At 48.4% G+C, this 22,833-nt stretch overlaps 1 protein-coding gene across 1 annotated transcript in view; it reads left to right on the top strand.

Annotated features, from left to right (window-relative positions):
• The window catches only part of Fhad1 (forkhead associated phosphopeptide binding domain 1), a 121,328-nt gene that overhangs the window by 20,209 nt on the left and 78,286 nt on the right, over positions 1-22,833 (top strand). Inside the window, exons 3-6 of the mRNA XM_028753974.1 lie at positions 3,094-3,334; positions 8,899-9,008; positions 10,468-10,722; positions 22,023-22,146. Of these exons, the coding sequence (XP_028609807.1) occupies positions 3,094-3,334; positions 8,899-9,008; positions 10,468-10,722; positions 22,023-22,146 (730 nt within the window). The remainder of the gene's footprint in view (positions 1-3,093; positions 3,335-8,898; positions 9,009-10,467; positions 10,723-22,022; positions 22,147-22,833) is intronic.

Genomic DNA, 22,833 nt, shown 5'->3' with positions numbered 1-22,833 from the left:
CGGCTCGGGTCTGGAGGGGTGGCCCGGCTCGGGTCTGGAGGGGTGGCTTAGCAGTTAAGAATATGTGCTGCTCCCTCAGAGGACCCGAATTAAGTCCGCAGCACCCACATCAGTGTCCGCAACTCCGCCCCTACTCCAGGAGCCCCAGCACCTCTAACTTCCATACACAGACGTAGACACATCATCTTTTTAAAGAAACATGTTCCATTAACCCATATTTGAGTCAGGAAAGGGTACGCAGAGCAGCCAGGTTCAAAGAGGAAGAAAGGAGAAGGGGGTGGGAAAGGACGAGGGAAGAACTTGAGTTTTTAAGACACAGTCCAAAGCAGCTCGAGGGATATACTGAACAGTATTCATAATCACACTTTAAAAATGCTTACGAGAGGGTGAATTTGGAGTGTTCTTTGAGACACATAGCCCTCATGCTCTCCTGGCCTCAGCCTCACAAGCTCTGGGGTTACAAGTGTGCACCCCCACACTCACCATGTTCTCTGCGGTTTACAATTTACAGTTTCTAAGAGTCCCCGAATCACCTCTCCTCCCTGGCTCCTCCTTCCTTGACATTGCTACATTCTCAAGTCCAGAGAGTCTAGAAGACCCTAGGGTCTAGCCTAGTCTGCTCAGTCCTGGTTGGAGCACACGTTCTTTGAACCAATCCTTGTAGTCAAATCAGGGGATGTGACTGGCTAGTTACTTAGTCCCTCCCATGAAACAGGGACAGAGAGATTGCCCAGAACCACCCCTGACACAGCAGCATAGAGAGGTCTGAGAGGCGGCCTTCCTCTTTGCTCAGAACTCTGGCAGTTGGTTCACTGAGACCCATTCTGCCCGCCTGTTCAGCAAGCATCTGCCAATCCACTTAGAACAGTCTAGAAAAAAGTGAGGTCAGTGGGCCCAGCCAGGAACAGGACTCAGCCATGTTCCCTTCTTGTCAACAGATTCTAAGTGTGTCAGTGGGTCAACATTCCCAGGTGACTCAGTTTCCCTGGATGCTTTTCTCCTCGCTGGCTCTGAGTCTTCGGGGAAGCCCAGGATCCTTGACCTGTTTCAGACCGGGTCAGGCCCCTGTGCAGGGGGCAGCCTTCCTTTGATGGAGACATTGCAGAAAAATCCCAGCAAGCTCCAGTTTAGAACCTGCTGTTCCTCAGATCCAGTGTTCAAAAAGAGGAACTTGGAAATACTGGGGTCACCAAGCTCCTAGTGCAGGTTGACCCTTGCAAAGTATCCCGGGTATTCCCAGAGAGAAGAGACAGAGGCTGGGCATGGGCATATGGTGTGGCAGGGGCAGGGGTCGGGGGATAGACATAGAGAAAGAGGGGAAACAGAGAGAAGAGGAGAGGAGAGAGGAGGGGAGAGGAAAGGAGGGGAGGGGAGGGGAGGAGAGAGGGGAGGGGAAAGGAGAGGGGAGAAGAGAGGAGATGGGAGGGAGAGGTGAAAGAGGGGGAGGGAGGCAAGAGAGAGGGAAGCTAAGATCTAGAGCCTGGCCCTCTCCAGTGTGCCCTGAACCTGAGTGACTCATGCAAGAACTTCATGGGAATAGGTGAGCCCTGTGCAGCAGACAACAGCTCCGCTGCCGTCATCACTGAAGGACAAAGCACAGGGGAGACGCCTCATTACAAGTTCTGCGTCAGCTCCAAACCATATTGCCTCTCCCGAGGGGACAGATCCTGACGTTCCTCCTGGGGGAGAAGTCTCCTGCCAGCATCTCCCCCGAAGCAGCCAGACACCTTCATGGGGTCCCAGATTTGAGGTGCCCATGAAGCATCTGCTGCAGCCACATGTTCAGGAGGCTGAGAATGAAGGGGTGAGGCAGTGTCCCACCCCTCCCGCCACCCCGAGTTCTCAGCCTTGGGACGTGTAGACGGACCATAGTGTGTTGTATTGAGCTCTCTGTACGCTTGTATTTTTCCTCCCATCCCCCAAGCTCCCAGAATAACAACTCCGAGTCTTAAATATATTTACAAATGCTTTGGCTCGTTCTCTGACTAGCTCATAACTTAATCATCCCGCTATTCTATTCAAAGTTCGGCCGTGTGGCTGGTTACCTGGTCCTCAGTTACATGCGACCGTCTTCCTCTGTATCTGGGGCCGAATCCTCTTTCTCTGCCTGTCTCTCCCCCAGAACCCTTTCTCTGTCCTGTAACCTTCACCTCCCTATTTCCTGCCTAAGCCAAAAGACCAGCAGCATGTTTCTTGATGGGTGATTCTTCCAAACAGCACTAGAGATGCTCTCAACACTAGTGTGAAGAGAAGAATTGACTTGGGGTTGGGGAGAGGAGCTGGCCTGACTCTCAGTGACCTGCCTTGCCCTTCCTTTCATGCACCTAGCATCTGCTGTAGGAGCTGCAGATACAGGGGTGGGTAAGGAGGGAAGGCCTGGTCCATGCAGTGGCATCCCATCAGTTCAGTGGCTAGGCGCTCTGTCCCCGGCTTGGGAGATGTCACGTGTGAAAAGTCCTGGTGGAGGATTCAGGAAGGCACTGAGATGGATCTCTGAGGGTCTAGAACTTATTAGAGTCATTTGCTAACACCTTGGACAGACAGAGAGACAACAGGATGACAGTGTCTCTGAGGAGAATTCAGGCCCCAGAACCAAGATTCACAACGTGGTAGAATATCTGAAGAGAGGACTCAAACCCCGCAAACCCCATGGCGAAAGTGAGGTCCCTAGTTATCCTTTTCTGAGGATGGGAAGATTACCAAGCACCAGCCTGAAGCCAGGCTCTCTGGTTCCCAGGCAGGAGGCAGGGGGTGGAGGGGAAGGTGGGAAGCAGGGTGCGGCCACCAGTACCCACTTTGATGTGGACTCACTTGGCCCTGGGAGTCCATTAGGTGCCTGTCAGTGTCTGTGAGAGGGGGAGGCCTTGCAAGTGCTCAGGCCTGATTCTCACGTCATATCTTTACAACACGACCTTGCCCGGCCTCAGCAGCATCAACACGGACTGCATTAAACAGGGACTGGGACCTCTTGGTGGAGTATGATGTTGACCTAGGGTCCCGTGGCAGGGAGGGAGCAACTCGCAAGCTGGATCTTAGGACAAGCCATGCTGAGCCTAAACACCACCTTCCCTGAGTCTCTGGTCTGTCCCGCAGGTCTCCTGCCCATGGGTGCCGGGCCCAGCACCTTGGCCAAGTCCACAGCCACACTTGTCATCCTCGCCACCCGACATGCCCTTCCACCATGGCATCCAGCCAGCAACAGTGCAGAGAAGTTGGTTGCAGGGCTGTCCCAGACCCACCACAGCCCCGCCTGGCCCTCACCAGCGGCCCATGAGTGCCAGTGGGAGGATGTTTTCCTTTGTGATGGACCCAAAGTCCCCTGTCATCAAGCAAGGTACGTGCCAGGCTCTGGGGGGAGGTGGTTTCGGGCAAGGATTTAAAGCCATAAAGATAGATTGGCCTTGGTTTTCACTTTTCTCTGACTATAAATATCAACTATACCTAGTTGTAAAAGGTATAATGGTGGGCAGGTGAAAGAAAGGGCTGAATAAGGGAAGGGGCCTGCCACCAAGTCTGACAACCCGAGTTCGAGTCCCAGAACCCATAAGGACGAAGGAGAGAACTAATTCTTGCAAGTTGTCCTCTGACCTCAGAAATGCTATGGGCCATAAGCATATGTCCGTGTGGCACACACACATGCACACAGAGTTAAAAATCAGTGAAACATTTAAAAAAAAAGTTACTCAAATAAAGAGGGAGAATAGAGGACATAGGTCAGAGGACATAGGCCAGCAGAGTGTGTTTGCCTAGTATGCATGAAGTCCTGGGTTTGCATAAAACCAGATATGGTGGGGCTGGACATGATGGTGCACACCTTTAATCCCAGCACTCGGGAGGCAGAGGCAAGTGGTTCTCTGTGAGTTCCAGGCCAGGCTGGTCTACATAGTGGGTTCCAGGATAGCAAGGGCTACTCAATGAAACCTTAAAAATAAAAATAAAAATAAAAATAAAAATAAAAATAGCCGGGCAGTGGTGGCGCACGCCTTTAATCCCAGCACTCGGGAGGCAGAGGCAGTCGGATTTCTGAGTTTGAGGCCAGCCTGGTCTGCAGAGTGAGTTCCAGGACAGCCAGAGCTACACAGAGAAACCCTGTCTCAAAATAAATAAATAAACAAACAAACAAACAAATGAGAGAGAGAGAGAGAGAGAGAGAGAGAGAGAGAGAGAGAGAGAGAAGATTTTTTAAAAGTTAGAGATAAACATAAGGAAACATCCAGCTGTGCAATTCTAACATCTGGATTCCTCCTTTGAGCTCCCGGGTTTGTCTCTGAGACTCGGCAGCAGAGTCCCTGTCCACACCGCAGCTCTCCGTGCAGGGTGTGGGTGTGCGCGCCTGCATGTTCATGGACATACAGTGTTCAGCAGGACCTACATGATTCTCTTTGGTGCATGAGCAGACGTGTTGGCAACTGAAACCCCGTCTGCCCACCGGGGCCCCTGGGAAGCTGTAAAATGATTGGTTGCCGCAGTGCCTGCAAGAAGAGAGTGAGGCTAACCAGAGAAAGTGCCTTCCCGGAGAGCAGATCCGTGCACTCTAGACTAATTTAACTTTCTGGATTATGTGAGCGCCCACTCACAGCTTTGTAGTGTGGGGAACACACAGCCTTTGGGGTGGTGTCCAACTCCTAAACCATCCTCAAAAGTCTCGGAGTATTTGAGGATAGGACACTCTGTCCATGGCTGTCCTCTTGGCCACAGTAGCCCTAGCAGCACAGCAAATGTCAATTCAGGCCTTGGACATGGTCCCCAGGCTTCCTCTATGGTGGCTTGCCCCTGAGTCCCCTGTCTCTTGGTGAGCTCCACTTCCTCTCCTGGCCTTTCATGACCTTTCACCTAGTCACCCTCCTCCATCACTAAAATTATACTTACCGCTGTGGAATGTTGGGACGAGGGAGGAGGCAAGTGGACCTGTAGGGCTGACATCCACATCACCAAATGAGCCACCAGGCTCTGGAAGCAGCCTGTCACCCCACCAACGTTTGGACTCAAACATTTCCAAACACACAGAGCAGGTCCCACGTGGAAGGCTGAGGCTGGGGGATCGCAGCTTCAGTGCCTGCTTGAGCTACAGAGTGAGTTCAAGACCAGTCTGGGTAACACCACAGGATCCTCTGCCTCCAAATGAAAAGTAGAAAGACCCTGGGCGTGTCGTCCAGTGGGAGAATGCTTGCCTCTTGTGCGAGGCCCTTGGCTCCATCCTTACTGTTGACAAACAGAAATGATTTTGCAGAGAGCCTCCACCTAACTCTATAATATTCTGTTAAACTATTTTATTTTATATTAGCTTATTTTATACGTTTGGGTGTTTTGCCTGCCCATAAGTGTGCACCTCATGCATGCAGTACCCAGAGAGGCCAGAAGAGGGTGTCAGAGCCCCTGGAACCGAAGTTACAGACCGTTGTGAACCGCCATGTAGGTGCTGGGAATTGAACTCAGTTTGTCTGGAAGAACAGCCAGTGCTCTTAGAGAGTGCTGAGCCATCTCTCTAGCCCCTTATTATTTATTTTAAATCCATTTGTTTCATCCTTCATTAATGCCCAACTTGTTATTTTATGCATTTCAAAGCACATTGTACATGTCTGCAGTATTCGCCCTAAATATTTTAGCGTGGACACCAGAAACTAAAGTTTTATGTGTTTTGTCTTTTAATGTAGAGCTTACACATACAGTGGGTATCAGTTATTAATTGTTGTGTAACAAAGTATCCCCAAGCCCAACAGCCTGGCACACACACACACACACACACACACACACACACACGCACACACACAGAGTGTTGTGGTGTCTTTAGTCAGGGATTTGGGGTCACTCCACCCCATGCTGTGGCTCAGGATAGTGATGAGATAGAAGTTATGGAGCTGGCCAGGACTGAGGTTCCTAAAAGCTTCACTAGAGCTGGCGAGTCTGCGTGCAACATGGCGCTGTCACGTGATCAGCAGTGAGACTCCTTCCCACGTGTTCGAGTAACTTCTCTGTTGCTGTTTTCAAATGACCAAAAGAAATTCAGGGAAGAAAGGGTCACTTGGCTTACACTTCCAGAAGGACAGAGTCTGTCTGGTACAGTTGTGCAAAGGTCGTTGAGGTTCCAGGAATCAGACCCAGGACCTAGTCAAGTGCTCTATCCCAGAGTCACAGACCCAACCAGTTTAACTTTCTTAAACTTTTGAGACAAGGTCTTACTAAGTTACCAAGGCTGACTTTGAACTTACTATGTAACCTATTAGGCTGGTCTGCAACTTATGATCTATCTCTCTGTCTCTGTCTCTGTCTCTCTGTCTCTGTCTCTGTCTGTTTCTCTGTGTGTGTATCTGTCTGTCCGTCTCTCTGGTATTTTTTTATTGAAATAGATCTTTTCATACAGTATATTCTAATTATGATTTCTCCTCCCCCAACTTCTCCCTGACCCTTCCTTCTCTTCCACTCACCCAGATCCATACTCCCTTCTTTCTCTTTCTCTCTCTCATCAGAATACAAACAGGCATCTAAAATAACAACAATAATTAATAAGATAAAATAAAAAACAAACCAGATTAGGGCCAAACAAATGGGAGGGGGGAGTCTAAGAAACAAATCACAAGCATGTACACGCAGAATGTGAGCTATACACATCCTCACACCAAAAAAAAAAACCCTATGGAAACAAAATTAGAAACCATAATATATAACCAACCCAAAAGATCTATAAAGTTAAAAAGAAAAAGAAAAACATGTCCAGACAAAGCACTGTGAGACAAACCAAATCCTCCAAACCCACCACTGAGTGGGTTCTGTGTTGGCCGTCTACTGCTGGCATGGGCCTGCCCTTCAGCATGGTTTACATACCCATTGGAACTCCACTAGAGAAAACTCATTCTCCCTTTGCACGTCTCAGTCCCTTGGGTATCGGGATTACAGGTCTCATGCCTTGTGGAGCAAAAAACAGCAGCTGAAGTGAATGATTGGGGCCACCTTCCAGTAAAACATTGTTTTTAACAGTGGGTTGGTTTGTTTGGTTTTGCAACAGACTCTCAGGATGTAGCCCTGGCCATCCTGGGACTCACTATGTAGATTGGCTTCAGACTCACAGAAATCTGTCTGCCTCTGCCTTCTGAGTGCTGGGGTTAAAGGTGTGTGCCCCTCCCCGTGGCTCAAAGCTTTTTAAAGATTTGCTTGTTTGGTTTGACGTGCAAGGATGCCTTGCCTGCATGTGTGCCTATGCAGCTCACGAGTGTTGTGGTGGTAGAGCCAGAAGAAGGTAAGGCTTCAGACCTCCTTGAATGGAACTTGGAGATGGTTATGAACCACCATGCAGGTGCTGGGAATTTAACCCAGGTCCTCTGGAAAAGCAGCCAGTGCTCTTAACCGCTGAGCCATCTCTCCAGCCCCCAAACTTTATTTTAAAAAGGGGGGCCAATAGGGGACTGAAGAGATCGCTTAGTAGATAAAAGTACTGGCTGCTCTTGCAGAGGACTGAAGTTCAGTTCTCAGCATCCACATGGAGACCCACGACCATCTGTAACTCCAGCTCCTGGGGACACAATATCTCGGGCCTCCCCCAGCACCCACACTTAAGTACGCCTATCTACAGGCAGACACACATGCCTACATATAGTTGAAAATAGTAAAACCATATATTTTTTTCCAAAACATTATATGAGCATGGTGACTCCTGTCTGTGATCCCAGCACTCAGGAGGCTGAGGCAGGAGGATTGCCATGTGTTCAGGGCCAGCCTGGACTACACAGTGCATTTCAGAGCCAGCACAACTCTTCATCTTATGTATTTAATGTCATAGTACCTCTCTGCGATGGAGATTGTTAGCATCACTGAATTATTTATGTGGAAACCAAGGCAGAGAGAGGCTTCATGTTCCCCTCGTGGTCACCAGATCTTGGTGCAGCAGAGAAAGACGCATCAGTGATGGGCAGGCCACGGGGCACTGGAGAAGCGAGGTGAGCTGGCTGCTGTCCTGGCTGTCCTTCCACAGCGATGGCATTGCCTCTCCACGTACACACGGCTCCGAACTGTTTTAAGTCAGAGAACCATCTGGGAACAGGACCAGGTGGATAAAACGGCTGCTACCAAAGCAGGAAGACCTGAGCTCAGGTCTCCAGAACCCGTGAAAAGCAGGGTCGTGTGCATAAGTAGTCACAGCAACAGGGAGGCAGAGACAGGAGGATGGCTGGAACTTGCCAGCAGCCAGTGTACCCCAAACAGTACGCTCCATGTTCAGTGAGACACTGACAAAAAATAAGATGATCAGTGAGGGAGGAACACATGAGGTGTCAGCCTCTGGCCTCAGCATGCACCTGCACACACACACACACACACACACACACATGCGCACACACACCTGCACACACACACACACCTGCACACACACACACCTGCACACACACATGCACATGCACACGAACACACACACACACCTTCTCACAAACGTGCACAGGAACACACAGGCATACATACAAACACAAGGAAAAAAATATAAGGACTGGGCATGGTGGCACATGCCCTTAATCCCAGCACTTGGGAGGCAGAGACTGGTGGACCTCTATGAGAGTGAGGCCAGCCTAGTCTACATAGAGAATTCCAGGCCAGCCAGAGCTACACAGTAAGGCTCTATTCAGATGATGATGAGGAGGAGGATGTCAGAGAAAATGTAAAACACAGAGCAAGGTGCAGTGGCTTATGTGTGTAACCCCAGCACTCAGAAGACTGAGGCGGGAAGACCACAAAGAATTGGAAGCCACCCTGTGCTACATGGTGAGTTTTGGGTCGCTTGGACTATATAACAAGGCCCCCTCTCAAAAGCAAAATGAAATATGACCTTCAAGGGAAAACCGTGAGTAGCTCAGGTGTGGGGCCCCTCCAAGCTGGGGAGCCCACAGCACCCTGTTCTCTGTGGATGTCACACAGTGTGGGCCAACGCCATGGATATGTCAGAGCAATGCATGATGGACGGACTGTCCGGGGCGGTACCTCCCACCGAGATCTTCATGGACCAGGACCTAGGCCAGCAAGACAAGGTAAGGGGGGGGCCTTGAGGGTCTAGCAGTCAGAGGCCATGGGAAACTTGTCACCTCTTCTCTGTGTCCTATGTCCAAGGAACCACTTATTTAATAGACAACTGTGTCCTAGATAGTAACAGTCTCCAGTTTGTTGATCACTTACTGTGAGCCAGGCTGAGCCCCTGACTTGACACTCATCCGCTCATTTCATCTCTGAAGGCTTCAGAGCGGATTTCGTCACCTCCACTTTACTGACGAGGGAACTTCAGCTCAGAGAGGTTAGCTGACATGCCCAAGTCTGCACAGTGTGAAAGGTAGAACGGAATTCGAACCCAGGTCTGGCACCTCTCTCACCTGGTCAACCCCAAGTGATGGCACAGCAGTGGGGGAAATACTCACCAGCTGTGGGCGGAAGGGGGAACTGAGGTACGAGATAGGAGAGCCACACCGAGGCGAGGCGTGGAGGAGAGAAGTCGGACGGAGGCTGAACCCTTAACGGGACTCAGCACAGACCGGCTCAGACACTGACCACGCCCCATCCAGCCGCAGCTTGAAAACAGAGAGAAAAACAGGAGTCTGCAAGAACAGCTGTAACATAAACACATTCACAAAGACCCAGAGAAGGACACTTGGCAACACCAGCAGGCTTCCTCATGCCCGTGACACCATCTGTTCCCCTCAGGGCACTCAGCTAGAATTCTGTCGTTCTGGTCTTTCTATCATTCTGAGAGGTTTGGGGTACCTTTTCCGGCCTTGGAGAAACAGAAATGTCTTGGTTAGTGTGTTTCCTAGTGAGGAGGTGCATTGGCTCCACCCATGGGAAGCTCCGCCCACAGTTCCCCCACCTATCCCAGTGTTGTGTTTCCTGACTCGGTTCCCCAAATACATTTTCACTGAGGGCTGCCCCGGGAAAACAGGGAATTCCAGAAGAGAAGAAAGAGAGAGATGGCCCCTTCAGAATACATAAAAACTGTTAAATTAATAACGCCCTTGTTATAGTCAGATTGTACCCGGTTGTGGTGGCGCACGCCGGTAGGATTTGCTGAAGGAGGCAGAGGCAGGAGGATCACTGAGTTTGCGGTCAGTCTGGGCTACACAGACTGCATTGGGACTGGATTCCATTCTAATTACGTGTGCTGGGCCTCGTAAGGGAAAGTGCAGGATGTCTGCTGACCTTCCCAGGGGGTGTGGTCTACCACGTGAAAGTATTGTTTTTTTCTGGGTAAAAAGGGTTTCTGTACCTGGGAGGCTCCATTGTAAGCATCTAGGTACAGATACATGGTTCTAACCCAACTCTAGTCCCTCCAGGGCCTTCCAGGAGATACAGTCAGCAAATGTCTCCTTGCCCTTCTGCCTGCCCTCTCTCCGCCACCCGCCTTTCCCAGAGTGACACTTTGTTCACCCCAGACTGTAGAAACAGGCCCCGCTTGCCACCTATGCCCACTGCTACTAAGCCTACCTCTTGTCCCCGACACAGGACGAGATCATCCTGCTCCTGGGGAGAGAGGTTAATCGGCTCTCTGACTTAGAAATGGAGTCCAAATATAAAGATGCACTGATCATGAACCTTCGGGCTGAGGTGACCGACCTGAGCCAAAGGTTGTCAGAGGCAGCCGCCGCTGCTGCAGCCGCCGCCACCGTCAGGCAGAGCAGCAGGTGTGACCCCAAGTTCCAGGGCCTGGATGAAGACGACGACCTCAGGCAGAAGGAGATTGAGAGCATGAAAAGCCAGGTAGGACTCTGGGACAAGCCCATCAAAGCGTAGAGACAACGCAATCAGAGTGGAGCCCCGGCACAGAAGGGGGGAGCCAGAAGAGGGCGTCTCTTCACGGAATGAACAGACAGACAGAAGGTGGTCAGGGGTCCTGTTTCGCAGGGCAGCATGTGTCGGCCCTTGGAGAATGTTCTTTAGATCTGTCACGGTCCTCTGACACATCCCACCAAGAGACTGTGGTGGTCCCAGAGATGCCCAGGAGCTGCCGGGATCTTGCACAGTTCACTGGCGGTAGGGGGCGCTGCAGAGTTGGCTCTGCCCTGCCCCTCTGCTCCTGTAGCCTACCCCGGCTTCTCATTTCTATCGCAAAGCATGGTTTTTCTCGCCTTAATGACTGCCTGTCACACCCCGTGCTGCCCCAGCCGTAAAGAGCTACAGGCAGGAGGGAAGAGCCCCCAGCTCCTCCAACCCCGACACCTCCTCAAGCCCTCAAGGTGGCAGCTGGCTTCATCATGGGCAGTGTCATCAAATGTAAGCTCCCCACTCGGAAGGTCTCCATTTCCCAGCAGCTTCTGTTCTCTGGAAACTAGATCCAAATTCCTCTGCTTTATAAAAATAGCAGTTGGGACGAGGAGACGGCTCAGCTGTTAAAGTATGTGCTTTGCAAGTGCAGGGACCCGAGCTAAAGCAAGGCAGTGTGGTTGGGAACTCACAAGGCCGCACCCCGGATGAAGAGCTACAGGCAATCTGAGAGACTCAGTCTCTTCCAGGGATGAACTTCCTGATAGGTTCTCTAACCCCAAGTCAGCCCTGAACACATGTGCCGTGAGCAACACTAAATGGAGTTGGCAGGGTGTGTGTGTGTGTGTGTGTATGTGTGTACGTGTGTGTATATGTATGTGTATATTATGTGTGTATGTGTGTTTATATGTATGTGTGTATGTGTGTTTGTGTGTATGTGTGTCTAAGTGTGTATGTGGGTGTATAGCTATATGACAATAATTTATTGTATATATAAGACATATGTGTGTGTCTCTGTGGTAATCGGATATATAGTGGGTGTGTGTGAAATGAAGAAGTCATAAATGTGAAAGGGATGGGACATGGGGGGCGTCAAAGGGGAAGGGAGGGGTAGGAATGATATGGATACAGTACTCATGAATGAAATTCTCAAAAACATTTGATAATGAGAAATATTTAAAATAGGCAAGGCGTGGTGGTGCATACTTGTGGTGCACTGCTCGGGTAGAGACAGGCTTGGGGCTCCTCAGCCAGCCAGGCTGTCCTCTATCCAAAGAGGCAAGCCGGATCCCAGGAAGAAACCCTGTCTCTAAAAACCATGGTTGATGACTCCTGAAAAATAAGGTGTAAGGTTGACCTCTGACCCCCACATTGTGTGCACACCCACACACATGAACGTGACACCTGTGCATGTATACCTGCACACACACCTGCACACATGACATGACACCTGTGCATGCGTACCTGCACACACACCCACACACATGAACATGACACCTGTGCATGTGTACCTGCACACACACCCACACACATGAACATGACACCTGTGCATGCGTACCTGCACACACACCTGCACACATGAACGTGACACCTGTGCATGTATACCTTCACACACACCCACACACATGAACATGACACCTGTGCATGTGTACCTGCACACACACCCGCACACATGAACATGACACCTGTGCATGTATACCTGCACACACACCTGCACACATGAACGTGACACCTGTGCATGTGTACCTGCACACACACCTGCACACATGAACATGACACCTGTGCATGTGTACCTGCACACACACCTGCACACATGACAAGACACCTGTGCATGTTCACCTGCACACACACCTACACACATGACATGACACCTGTGCATGCGTACCTGCACACACACCTGCACACATGACATGACACCTGTGCATGTTCACCTGCACACACACCTGCACACATGAACATGACACCTGTGCATGTGTACCTGCATACACACCCACACACATGAACATGACACCTGTGCATGCGTACCTGCACACACACCTGCACACATGACAAGACACCTGTGCATGGTCACCTGCACACACACCTGCACACATGAACGTGACACCTGTGCATGTGTACCTGCATACACACCCACACACATGAACATGACACCTGTGCATGTGTACCTGCACACACACCTGTACACATGAACATGACACCTGTGCATGCGTACCTGCACACACACCTGCACACATGACAAGACACCTGTGCATGGTCACCTGCACACATAGAATTTCAAAGTAATAATGATGAGTGGCCACTTCGGTTTTGTACATAAACTATTAATGCTGACCTGAGAGGTTCCAGTTCACTGTGCTGGTGCCATCCCTGGACTGGTGGTCCTGGGTTCTGTAAGAAAGAAGCTGAGCAAACCATGGAGAGCAAGCCAGTAAGCAGTCCCTTCCATGGCCTCTGCATCAGCGCCTGCCTCAAGGTTCCTGATGAGTTCCTGTCCTGACTTCATGATGGACTATAAATTGTAAAATGAAATAAACCCTTTCCTCTCCTAGTTGCTTTAGGTCATGGTGTTTATCACAGCAAAAGAGATCAAACTAGGGCTGGGTGGTGATGGCACACACTTTTAATCCTAGCACTCAGGAGGCAGAGGCAGGCAGATCTCTGAGTTCAAAGCCAGCCTGGTCTACAGAACGAATTCTAAGACTACACAGAGAAACTCTGTCTCAGAGAGGAGGGGGGAGAAGGAGAGGAAGGGGGAGGGGGAGAAGGAGAGGGACAGGGAGAGGGAGGGAAGGAGGGAGGGAGGGAGGGAGGGAGGGAGGGAGGGAGAAAAAGGGAGAGAGAGAGAGAGAGAGAGAGAGAGAGAGAGAGAGAGAGAGAGAGAAGAGAGACTAAATTAGGACAGATGCTCACCTATCCTTGAGTCCATGGCAGCAGGTCACAATTTGAGTATTGATTCAAGCAACTAGTAACAGCTGGAAATGATTTTTTTTCACTTGGGAACAATTTAGAAACAACCACATTCATTTATTATATGTTCAGTTATAATTGAAAGGAGTGTTACGTCACACATGTGGAGGTCAAGGGACAACGGGCATGCCTCTGAGGTTCTAACTAGATGGGAACACCCGCCCTCACTGTGGGCAGCACCATCCTCCATGCTGGCATCCTGCACTGAATAAAAGGGGATACGCAAGCCAAGCACCAGCCAGCATCCTCGCTCTCTGCTTCCTCATGGGAGACGTGATGTCACCAGCTGCCTCACCGGAGCTCCTGTTTCCAGGATGGACTGTGGCCTCAAAAGTGTGAGCCATTTAAAGTGTCAGCCCTCCCTTCCTTAAGGCGTCATTGTCTGGAACTTTGTCAGAACATGTCTGAACTCAAAGATGCAGCAGACTTAAATCCAAACAGCTCTTGTTTTAGTCTGTAACCCATTTTATCACCAGCTGAACCCTCGGGCAGAAGTATAATCTGTGCAGCAGGTTGATTAATGGCTCTGGTTAGTTTACATGTTATCGAGGGTCCCCTGAAAGCTGGTGCTCTCAAGTCTCTTCCATCCGCCATGCCACCAGAACTCGATCACCTCCCACTGTACCTGCCTGCGCTAATTAGTAGGGCGGTTATCACCTCCAAGCAGTCATTCTTCCCGGCACTGCTGACTTCCTTAGGATCCAATACCCGTTTTATTATGCAGCCTAACCAGGCAATAAACATCCTGGGGTTTGTGCCAACGACAGACAGTCTGGATATTGATTTAGGTAAGGAAGGCTGTGAAGAAGGCTGAAAACTGTTTGCAATTTGAGACCTTAAGGTCATCAGGTTGCTTGATGAAGTGTTTTCTGTCTGATGACCCTGAACTCTTAATGGCCCTTCCCAGGCCTTCCCAGGCCTTCCCCCAAGCTTGTCTTCAGGAAATGCCTTTGATGTCCTGTGCAAGAAAGAAATTAGAAATGTTTGGCTTTGTGTTTTATTTTTGAATGAGCGTAGTGTATGCCTGTCAGTGGGTGTGCACGCCTGTCCATCTCAATCTTATTCCCCTGAGACAGGGTCTCTCAGTGAGCCTGAAGCTAGCAAGCCCCGGAGACCTCGCTGTCTGTGTCCCCGATGGGGCTGGGCTTCTAGGCTTGTGTGTTGACACTGTTGTTTGTTATGTGGGTGCTGGGATCGGAACTCGGATCTTTATTCTTGAGCAGCAAGCACTCTTACCCACTGAGCCATCTCTGCAGCCCCTAGAAACATTTATTTTAGCTACAGTGAGCAGAAAGAGGTGAGCTTTCTTCATCCATGCATTCAGGTGTGTGGCTTCAAGGATGGTGAGGGGACACATACATACACACACACAGAGACACACACAGAGAGACATACACACACAGAGACACACAGAGACACACACAGAGACACACAGACACACACAGAGAGACACAGAGAGACACACAGACACACACAGACACACACACACACACATATACACACAGACACACACAGACACTCGGAGATACACAGACACACACACACAGACACACACACACACAGACACACAGACACACACACACACAGACACACACACACACAGACACACACACACACACACACACACACACTGGCATTCACCCTCCCTAGGGTTTTTTTTTTTTTCATTTTTTTAAAGTTTTAGTAGAAGATTTCAATTTGCATAATAAGAACCTGTGAAAGGTAAAAGGGATTTCAGTGTACAGAATAAGAATTAACGGGGGCTGGAAAGATGGCTCAGCGGTTAAGAGCACTGACTGCTCTTCCAGAGGTCCTGAGTTCAAATCCCAGCAACCACATGGTGGCTCACAACCATCCGTAATGAGATTGGATGCCCTCTTCTGGTGTGTCCGAAGACAGCCACAGTGTACTCATAAATAAAATAAATAAGTTTAAAAAAAAAAAAAAGAATTAACAACAGTGGGCATTAAGACCCAGATACAACCCAAACTCACTAGAAATCATTAAAAGTGTAAAATCGTGAAGAAACAATAGCAGACTCTGTCCATGGTTATTCCAAGAAAGTGAGTTTGAACAGCCTAATGAGGAACGCGGGGCTTCCCGTGATTGGTCTAATCTAACCAACCCCTTTGGAGGTTTAAATGAAGTGCAGTTAACATTCACTGAGCTTTAATGATATGGTCATTTCCTGCTGGAAGCAACCTTTCCTCTCTCATGGCCCCCACTCCTAGCATTTGCCCTCCCCCACCCCCACACAGATAGATATTCTCTCTCTCTCTCTCTCTCTCTCTCTCTCTCTCTCTCTCTCTCTCTCTCTCTCTCTCTCTGTGTGTGTGTGTGTGTGTGTGTGTGTGTGTGTGTGTGTGTGTGTGTGTTGGAATAAGGGTAGCTTCACAATCCCACTAAGATCAGGGACTAGACAAGGCTGCCCACTCTCCCCCTACCTATTCAATATAGTACTGGAAGTCCTAGCCAGAGCAATTAGACAACAAAAAGAAGTCAAAGGGATACAAATAGGAAAGGAAGAAGTCAAAATATCGCTATTTGCAGATGATATGATAGTATACTTAAGTGACCCCCAAACTTCCACCAGAGAACTCCTAAACCTGATAAACAACTTCAGCAAAGTGGCTGGTTATAAAATCAACTCAAACAAATCAGTAGCCTTCCTCTACATGAAAGATAAACAGACTGAAAAAGAAATTAGGGAAATGACACCCTTCACAATAGTTGCAAATAATATGAAATACCTTGTTGTGAATCTAACCAAGCAAGTGAAAGACCTGTACGACAAGAACTTCAAGTCCCTGAAGAAAGAAATCGAAGAAGATCTCAGAAGATGGAAAGATCTCACATGCTCATGGATTGGCAGGATTAATATAATAAAAATGGCCATCTTGCCAAAAGCAATCTACAGATTCAATGCAATCCCCATTAAAATCCCAACTCAATTCTTCACAGAGTTAGAAAAGGAAATTCTCAAATTCATATGGAATAACAAAAAACCCAGGATAGCGAAAACTATTCTCAACAATAAAAGAACTTCGGGAGGAATCACCATCCCTGACCTCAAGCTGTACTACAGAGCAATAGTGATAAAAACTACCTGGTATTGGTACAGAGACAGGCAGGAAGATCAATGGAATAGAATTGAAGACCCAGAAATGAACCCACACTCCTATGGTCACTTGATCTTTGACAAAGGAGCTAAAACTGTTCAGTGGAAAAAGGACAGCATTTTCAACAAATGGTGCTGGTTCAACTGGAGGACAACATGTAGAAGAATGAAAATTGATCCATTCTTATCTCCTTGTACAAAGCTCAAGTCTAAGTGGATAAAGGACCTCCACATAAAACCAGATACACTGAAACTAATAGAAGAGAAGGTGGGGAAGACCCTCAAATACTTGGGCACAGGGGAAAAGTTCCTGAACAGAACACCAATGGCATATGCTCTAAGATCAAGAATTGACAAATGGGACTTCATAAAATTGCAAAGTTTCTGTAAGGCAAAGGACACTGTCAATAGGACAAAACGACAACCAACAAATTGGGAAAAGATCTTTACCAATCCTTCATCTGATAGAGGGCTAATATCCAATATATACAAAGAACTCAAGAAATTAGACTCCAGACAACCAAATAACCCTATTAAAAAATGGGGTATAGAGCTTAACAAAGAATTTTCAACAGAAGAAACTCGAATGGCCGAGAAGCACCTAAAGAAATGTTCAGTGTCCTTAGTCATCAGGGAAATGCAAATCAAAACAACCCTGAGATTCCATCTCACACCAGTCAGAATGGCTAAGATTAAAAACTCAGGTGATAGTAGATGCTGGCGAGGGTGTGGAGAAAGAGGAACACTCCTCCATTGTTGGTGGGACTGCAAGATGGTGCAACCACTTTGGAAATCAGTCTGGTGGTTCCTCAGAAAATTAGACATAGCATTACCTGAGGATCCAGCTATACCACTCCTAGGCATATACCCAGAAGATGCTCGAACATATAACAAGGACATATGCTCAACTATGTTCATAGCAGCCTTATTTATAATAGCCAGGAGCTGGAAAGAACCCAGATGTCCTTCAACTGAGGAATCGACTCAAAAAATGTGGTATATTTACACAATGGAGTATTACTCAGCTATTAAAAACAATGAATTAGAGAGTTTCCTAGGTAAATGGATGGAACTAGAAATTATCATCCTGAGAGAAGTAAGCCAATCACAAAAGAACACACATGGTATTCACTCACTGATTATCAGATATTAGCCCAGAACCTTGAAATGCCCAAGATGCAACTCACAGGCCACATGAAGCTCATAAAAAAGGAAGACCAAGTGGGGTGATTCGGTCCTTCTTAGAAGGAGCAACAAAATACTCAAGGGAGCAAATATGGAGACAAAGTGAGGGACAGAAACTGAAGGAGGGGCCATTTGAAGACCTTTCCACCTGAGTATCCTTCCCATGTGCAGTCACCAAAGGTAGATGCTGATGTGGAAGTCAGGAAGTGCATGCTGATAAGAGCCTGATATGGATGTCTCCTCAGAGGCCTTCAAGAGTCTGACATATTCAGAGGCAGATGCTCACAACTAGCCATTGAACTGATCATGAGGTTCTCAATGGAGGAGTTAGAGTGAGGACTGAAGGAGCTGAAAGGGTTTGTGGCCTCATGAGGAGAGCAACAATACCAACCAACCACAGCTCCCAGGTTCCTAACCACCAGCCTGGGAGCACTTAGGGAGGGATCCAGCGCTTCAGCTGAATATGTAAGAGTGGAGGGCCCTGCCGGGCACAGGTGGAAGATGAGATCCTTGACCTCATGAAGGCTGGGCGCCCCAGGGGGTGGGAATTTTGAGGGTGGGGAAGTGGGAGTGGGGGGGGGGTAGGTGGGGGTTACATCCACGGAGAAGAAGGAGGAGGGGTGAGGGGATAGGGGGTCCCCGGGTGGGTGGGGGATGGGGTAAGGGGACAACATATGATATGTAAATAAAATATCCAATAAAAAAAAAGAAAAAAAGGGTAGCTTCAAATAAAAAATAAAATATAATTAACTCGGTTGCATAAGATGTTATGATAAGTAAAAATTGGAGGCTAAGTAATATAGAAATATAGAGTTTTGATACATAATTTTTCCTTCTTTATGTAACTGTGACTGGCTAATAATATTAGCGGTAAGAATGATTAGTGGGGTGGAAAAGGGTCTGAGGAGAATATAATTGAAAAGTTTAAGTTCTTTTCATCATTTTGTCATAATAATGTTAGACTAACAAGGCTGACCAGCCTTATTAGTGTGTATGAGGTCACATTAGTTCAGTTGCTTGTTTTTTTAATTTTTATTTTTGGATAGCCAAGTTAGTGGAAGGGGTGTTACTGATAGGAAGATAGTTTTTAGCATTGTAGGAGATTAAGGTTTTGTACATAGTCAGTCCCATATGTGTCAGAAACGTTGACTAGTAGGGCTAATCCCACGGCTGCCTCACGGGCCGCAAACACTAGGAGAGCAACGGGAATTGGTGGCGAAATTCTGGAGTTAGAGTTTAAAGGAGATATTGAGGTTGTGATGAATAAGGAAAATATTATACCTCCTAGGCAAAGGAGGGTAGATATAAGGTGAGAGCGAAATATGGAAGACCCCAATAGGGATGAAATAAAGGCTTGTGTGAGGTCAAAGAAAGCAGGTGTCGTTATTGGTAATTATGCATGATTATGAATGATACATATTAGAAGCTGCAATCCACACGAGAGATGACAAATGCTGTTTGTCTTTTTGGGATCTGGCTAGGCTCTCTTAATATAAGATTTTCCAGGGCCATCCATCTCCCTGAAATTTCATTTTTCTTTATGGCTGAATAAAATTCTCCTGTTGATTCTACCAAGAATTTCTAATCAGGGTCAGCGGGAAGCCCAACACAGGCCTGTAGGTGCCATCTAGTGGTGTGGTGTGTGTGAACGTACGCGTGCCTGTGTGCGTGCAAGCAAGCCTCTGTGTGTGTGTGTGTGACTGTGTCTGTGTGTGTCTGTGTCTGTGTGTGTCTGTGTGTCTGTGTCTGTGTGTGTGTCTGTGTGTGTCTGTGTGTGTGTGTCTGTGTGTGTGACTGTGTCTGTGTCTGTGTGTGTCTGTGTGTGTCTGTGTGTGACTGTGTGTGTCTGCCTGTGTGCGTGCATGCAAACATGTGTGTGTGTGTGTGTGTGTGTGTGTGTCTGTGTCTGTGTCTGTGTCTGTGTCTGTGTCTGAATTATCTGGGTGGGACAGGACCTACCCTTTGTCTTTTTAAAGCCAGGGCTATGAAAGGGTGTGACAGTCAGCCATCATCCGGCAGCTAAGTTTGCCCAGACAAGATTCACACTCACACACACAAAAGTATATAGTCTGTCTTTCCTCCTCCAACGCAGTCAGAAGCTAAAGCAGGATAATCATATAATCATAGCTAATATCTTTACGTCATGCACCAGGCATTGTCTGAGCATTTTTAAGTCTGTTAGCTTATAAAATCTCTCTGCAGCCCTCTAAAGTCAAGACAAGCATGACCACACTCACAGAATGAAAAGCTGAGACAGGACCAGGCGTAGTATGGTGGCACACTCCTTTGCTCCCAGTACTTAGGAGAGGCAGAGGCAGCGGCAGCCAGATCTCTGTGAGTTTGAGGCCACCCCAGATTACCTAGTGAGTTCCAGGCCAGCCAGAGCTACATACAGAATAAAGAAAGCCTCTCTTAAAAAAAGAAGAAAAAAAAAGAAAAGACCCAGGCGTTTCTTATGCCAGCATAGCCTAGACGTGGCAGGGACCAGATTTGGGAGACATTCTCCTCCAAGTACGGGCTACACAGTATAAATTTAAATTTCAGTGTGTTCTCTCTCTCTCAGTCTCTCTCTCTGTCTATCTGTCTCTCTGTCTCTGTGTGTGTTTGTGTGTGTGTATGATGTTAATGTGTTGGTACACACATATCTGTGTGTACAAACATGAGTGTACACATAAAGGCCAGAGGTCGAAGCCAGGTACCCCTTTCCGTCCCCTGTCTGGTTTCTCAAGACAGGGTTTCTAAGTGTACCCCTGGCTATCCTGGAACTTCTTTTATAGACCAGGGTGGCCTCGCAGTCAGAGATCCACCTGCTAAGTGCTGGGCTTAAAGGTGTGCATCACCACACCCACCTCAGGTGTCTTTTCTCAGTCGCTCTCCGCCTTTATTTTTTGATACGATCTCTTAGTGATCCTGAAGGTCACGGTCCAGCTGAGCTAGCTGACCACTGTACCTCACAGACCGTCTGTCCCCATCTCCCAGGACTGGGGTTACGGGCACATGCCACTCTACCAGGCTCTGCAACACGGGTGCCGGAGATCTGAACTGGGGCCCTCATGCTTGCATAGTAGGCACTTTACCAACTGAGACATCTCCTAGCCCCTAGACTCTAGCATCTAACATCTGCTCCTCCCGGCCCTGTGATGGGGAGCCAGACACCTGCGGGCGGGGCTTGAATGAAGCTGTACCACAGGCCAGCCCTGAGGCCCTAAGCAGGCAAGCCCAGCTGTCCCGTTCTTGATTTCCTCACTTGCAAAGTGGGAACTGTGTGGGGACATCCTTCAGAGTGCTATGAGGCTCTACAGAAGGAGCCAGGTCTGAGAATATGTCTGGGGCACCGACAGGTGTGTCCAGCTTTTTGACATTGCAATTCAGCAGTGTCACTGACAAAATTCATGTGTAAGAACTACACTATAAAAAAATGATGATGATGATGATGATGGTGATGATGGTGATGTTGATGATGATGGTGATAATGTTGTCATAGGCTTGCCCCCAAACCTTGACTACCTGAGTTCAATCTCTGGGACCCATAGGATGAAAGGAGAGCGCCAAGTCCTAAAGATGGTCCTTCGAGCTCCATGTGCACACTGTTCCACACACATGACCACCATCCCCAAATAAAATTGTTTTAAAACTCATAATGCTTTAAGTTTCTGATTTTTGTGTTAGATCACAACCATAGCTAATCTGGGGCACAGACAGGCCATGGGCTGCAGACTGAACACGTCTTCTAGTGAGTTCTGTGAAAACTGTCTATTGTCATCCAAAGAAAAGGTTACCACCTGTGTCACTCTCTTGGACTATGCTCAACATCTAGCCAGTGGTGCCTGATGGGAAACCCCAGGGATGGTCTATTTATGGCCCAGAGTTCCAATGGCATGGGGATGAACATTAAGGGGACAGGAATCCCCGGGACAGCTGGGCCTCTGTACCTTTGTCATCAGAATGTCTGCACAGACTTGGGAAATACCCATGTGTCTTGGAGCCGGGCTGGTGCCCTCTGACTATGTGCTGCCTCCTCCCACAGATCAACGCTCTTCAAAAAGGCTATAGCCAAGTGCTGAGTCAGACCCTGGCCGAGCGCAACACAGAAATCGAATCCCTGAAGAACGAGGGTGAGAACTTAAAGAGAGACCATGCCATCACATCAGGTGAGCTCTTCCCAGAGGCACTACCTCACCACCCACTGCTGTGGCCTGAGCAGACATCACCAATCGATCACCACACTTTGCTCTCTGAGCTTGACAGAGCCACCCTCAGGCCATACCATTGGTGATCTTTCCCAGAAGTGTGCTCACCAGCCAGCTTTAGCACAGGCACTAACTCCATAGTCTATGTTTGAGTGAATGTCAGCTCTTAGCTAGCACCCATCAAAGCAGGAAACACAAGGATGCTGAGTGGCCTGTGGTCCTGAGAACCATTTTCTTGAAGTGCGCTTGGCCCCTGAAAACATTTTGCTAACCGATCAACTGAGGTAGTTCAATGCTGAAGATTGTGGGAGGGGAACAGTCAACTCATGGGCCATCTTGCCAGCCACAGAGGTTACTTAGCCTGGATCCATATGACAGGCAGATGGGTGAGTAAGCAAGTGTGTCTGAGGGACAGAGCAATCCTGTAAAGACAATAAAATAACGTGTGCAAAGATCCTGGGGAAGAAATCAGGTAGCTCTGTTGAAGGAGCGACAGGTAAGTGTGTCTCAGGGAAAGAAGGATTGTATGACAGATGGGGAGGGTCAGAGGAGAAGACAGGGCCAGATCCCACGGGGGATCGTCTCCTAAGTGTGCTGGGAAGTCATTTTGGGATATTTGAAGCCGAGAACAATGTGTCTAGAGATCAG

The sequence above is a fragment of the Grammomys surdaster genome, unplaced genomic scaffold (genome assembly GCF_004785775.1).
Source record: "Grammomys surdaster isolate TR1022 unplaced genomic scaffold, NIH_TR_1.0 125977, whole genome shotgun sequence".
Classification (NCBI taxonomy): domain Eukaryota; kingdom Metazoa; phylum Chordata; class Mammalia; order Rodentia; family Muridae; genus Grammomys; species Grammomys surdaster.
The sequence above is the reverse complement of the archived record's forward strand: the minus strand, read 5'-3'. Positions and strand labels throughout refer to the sequence as shown.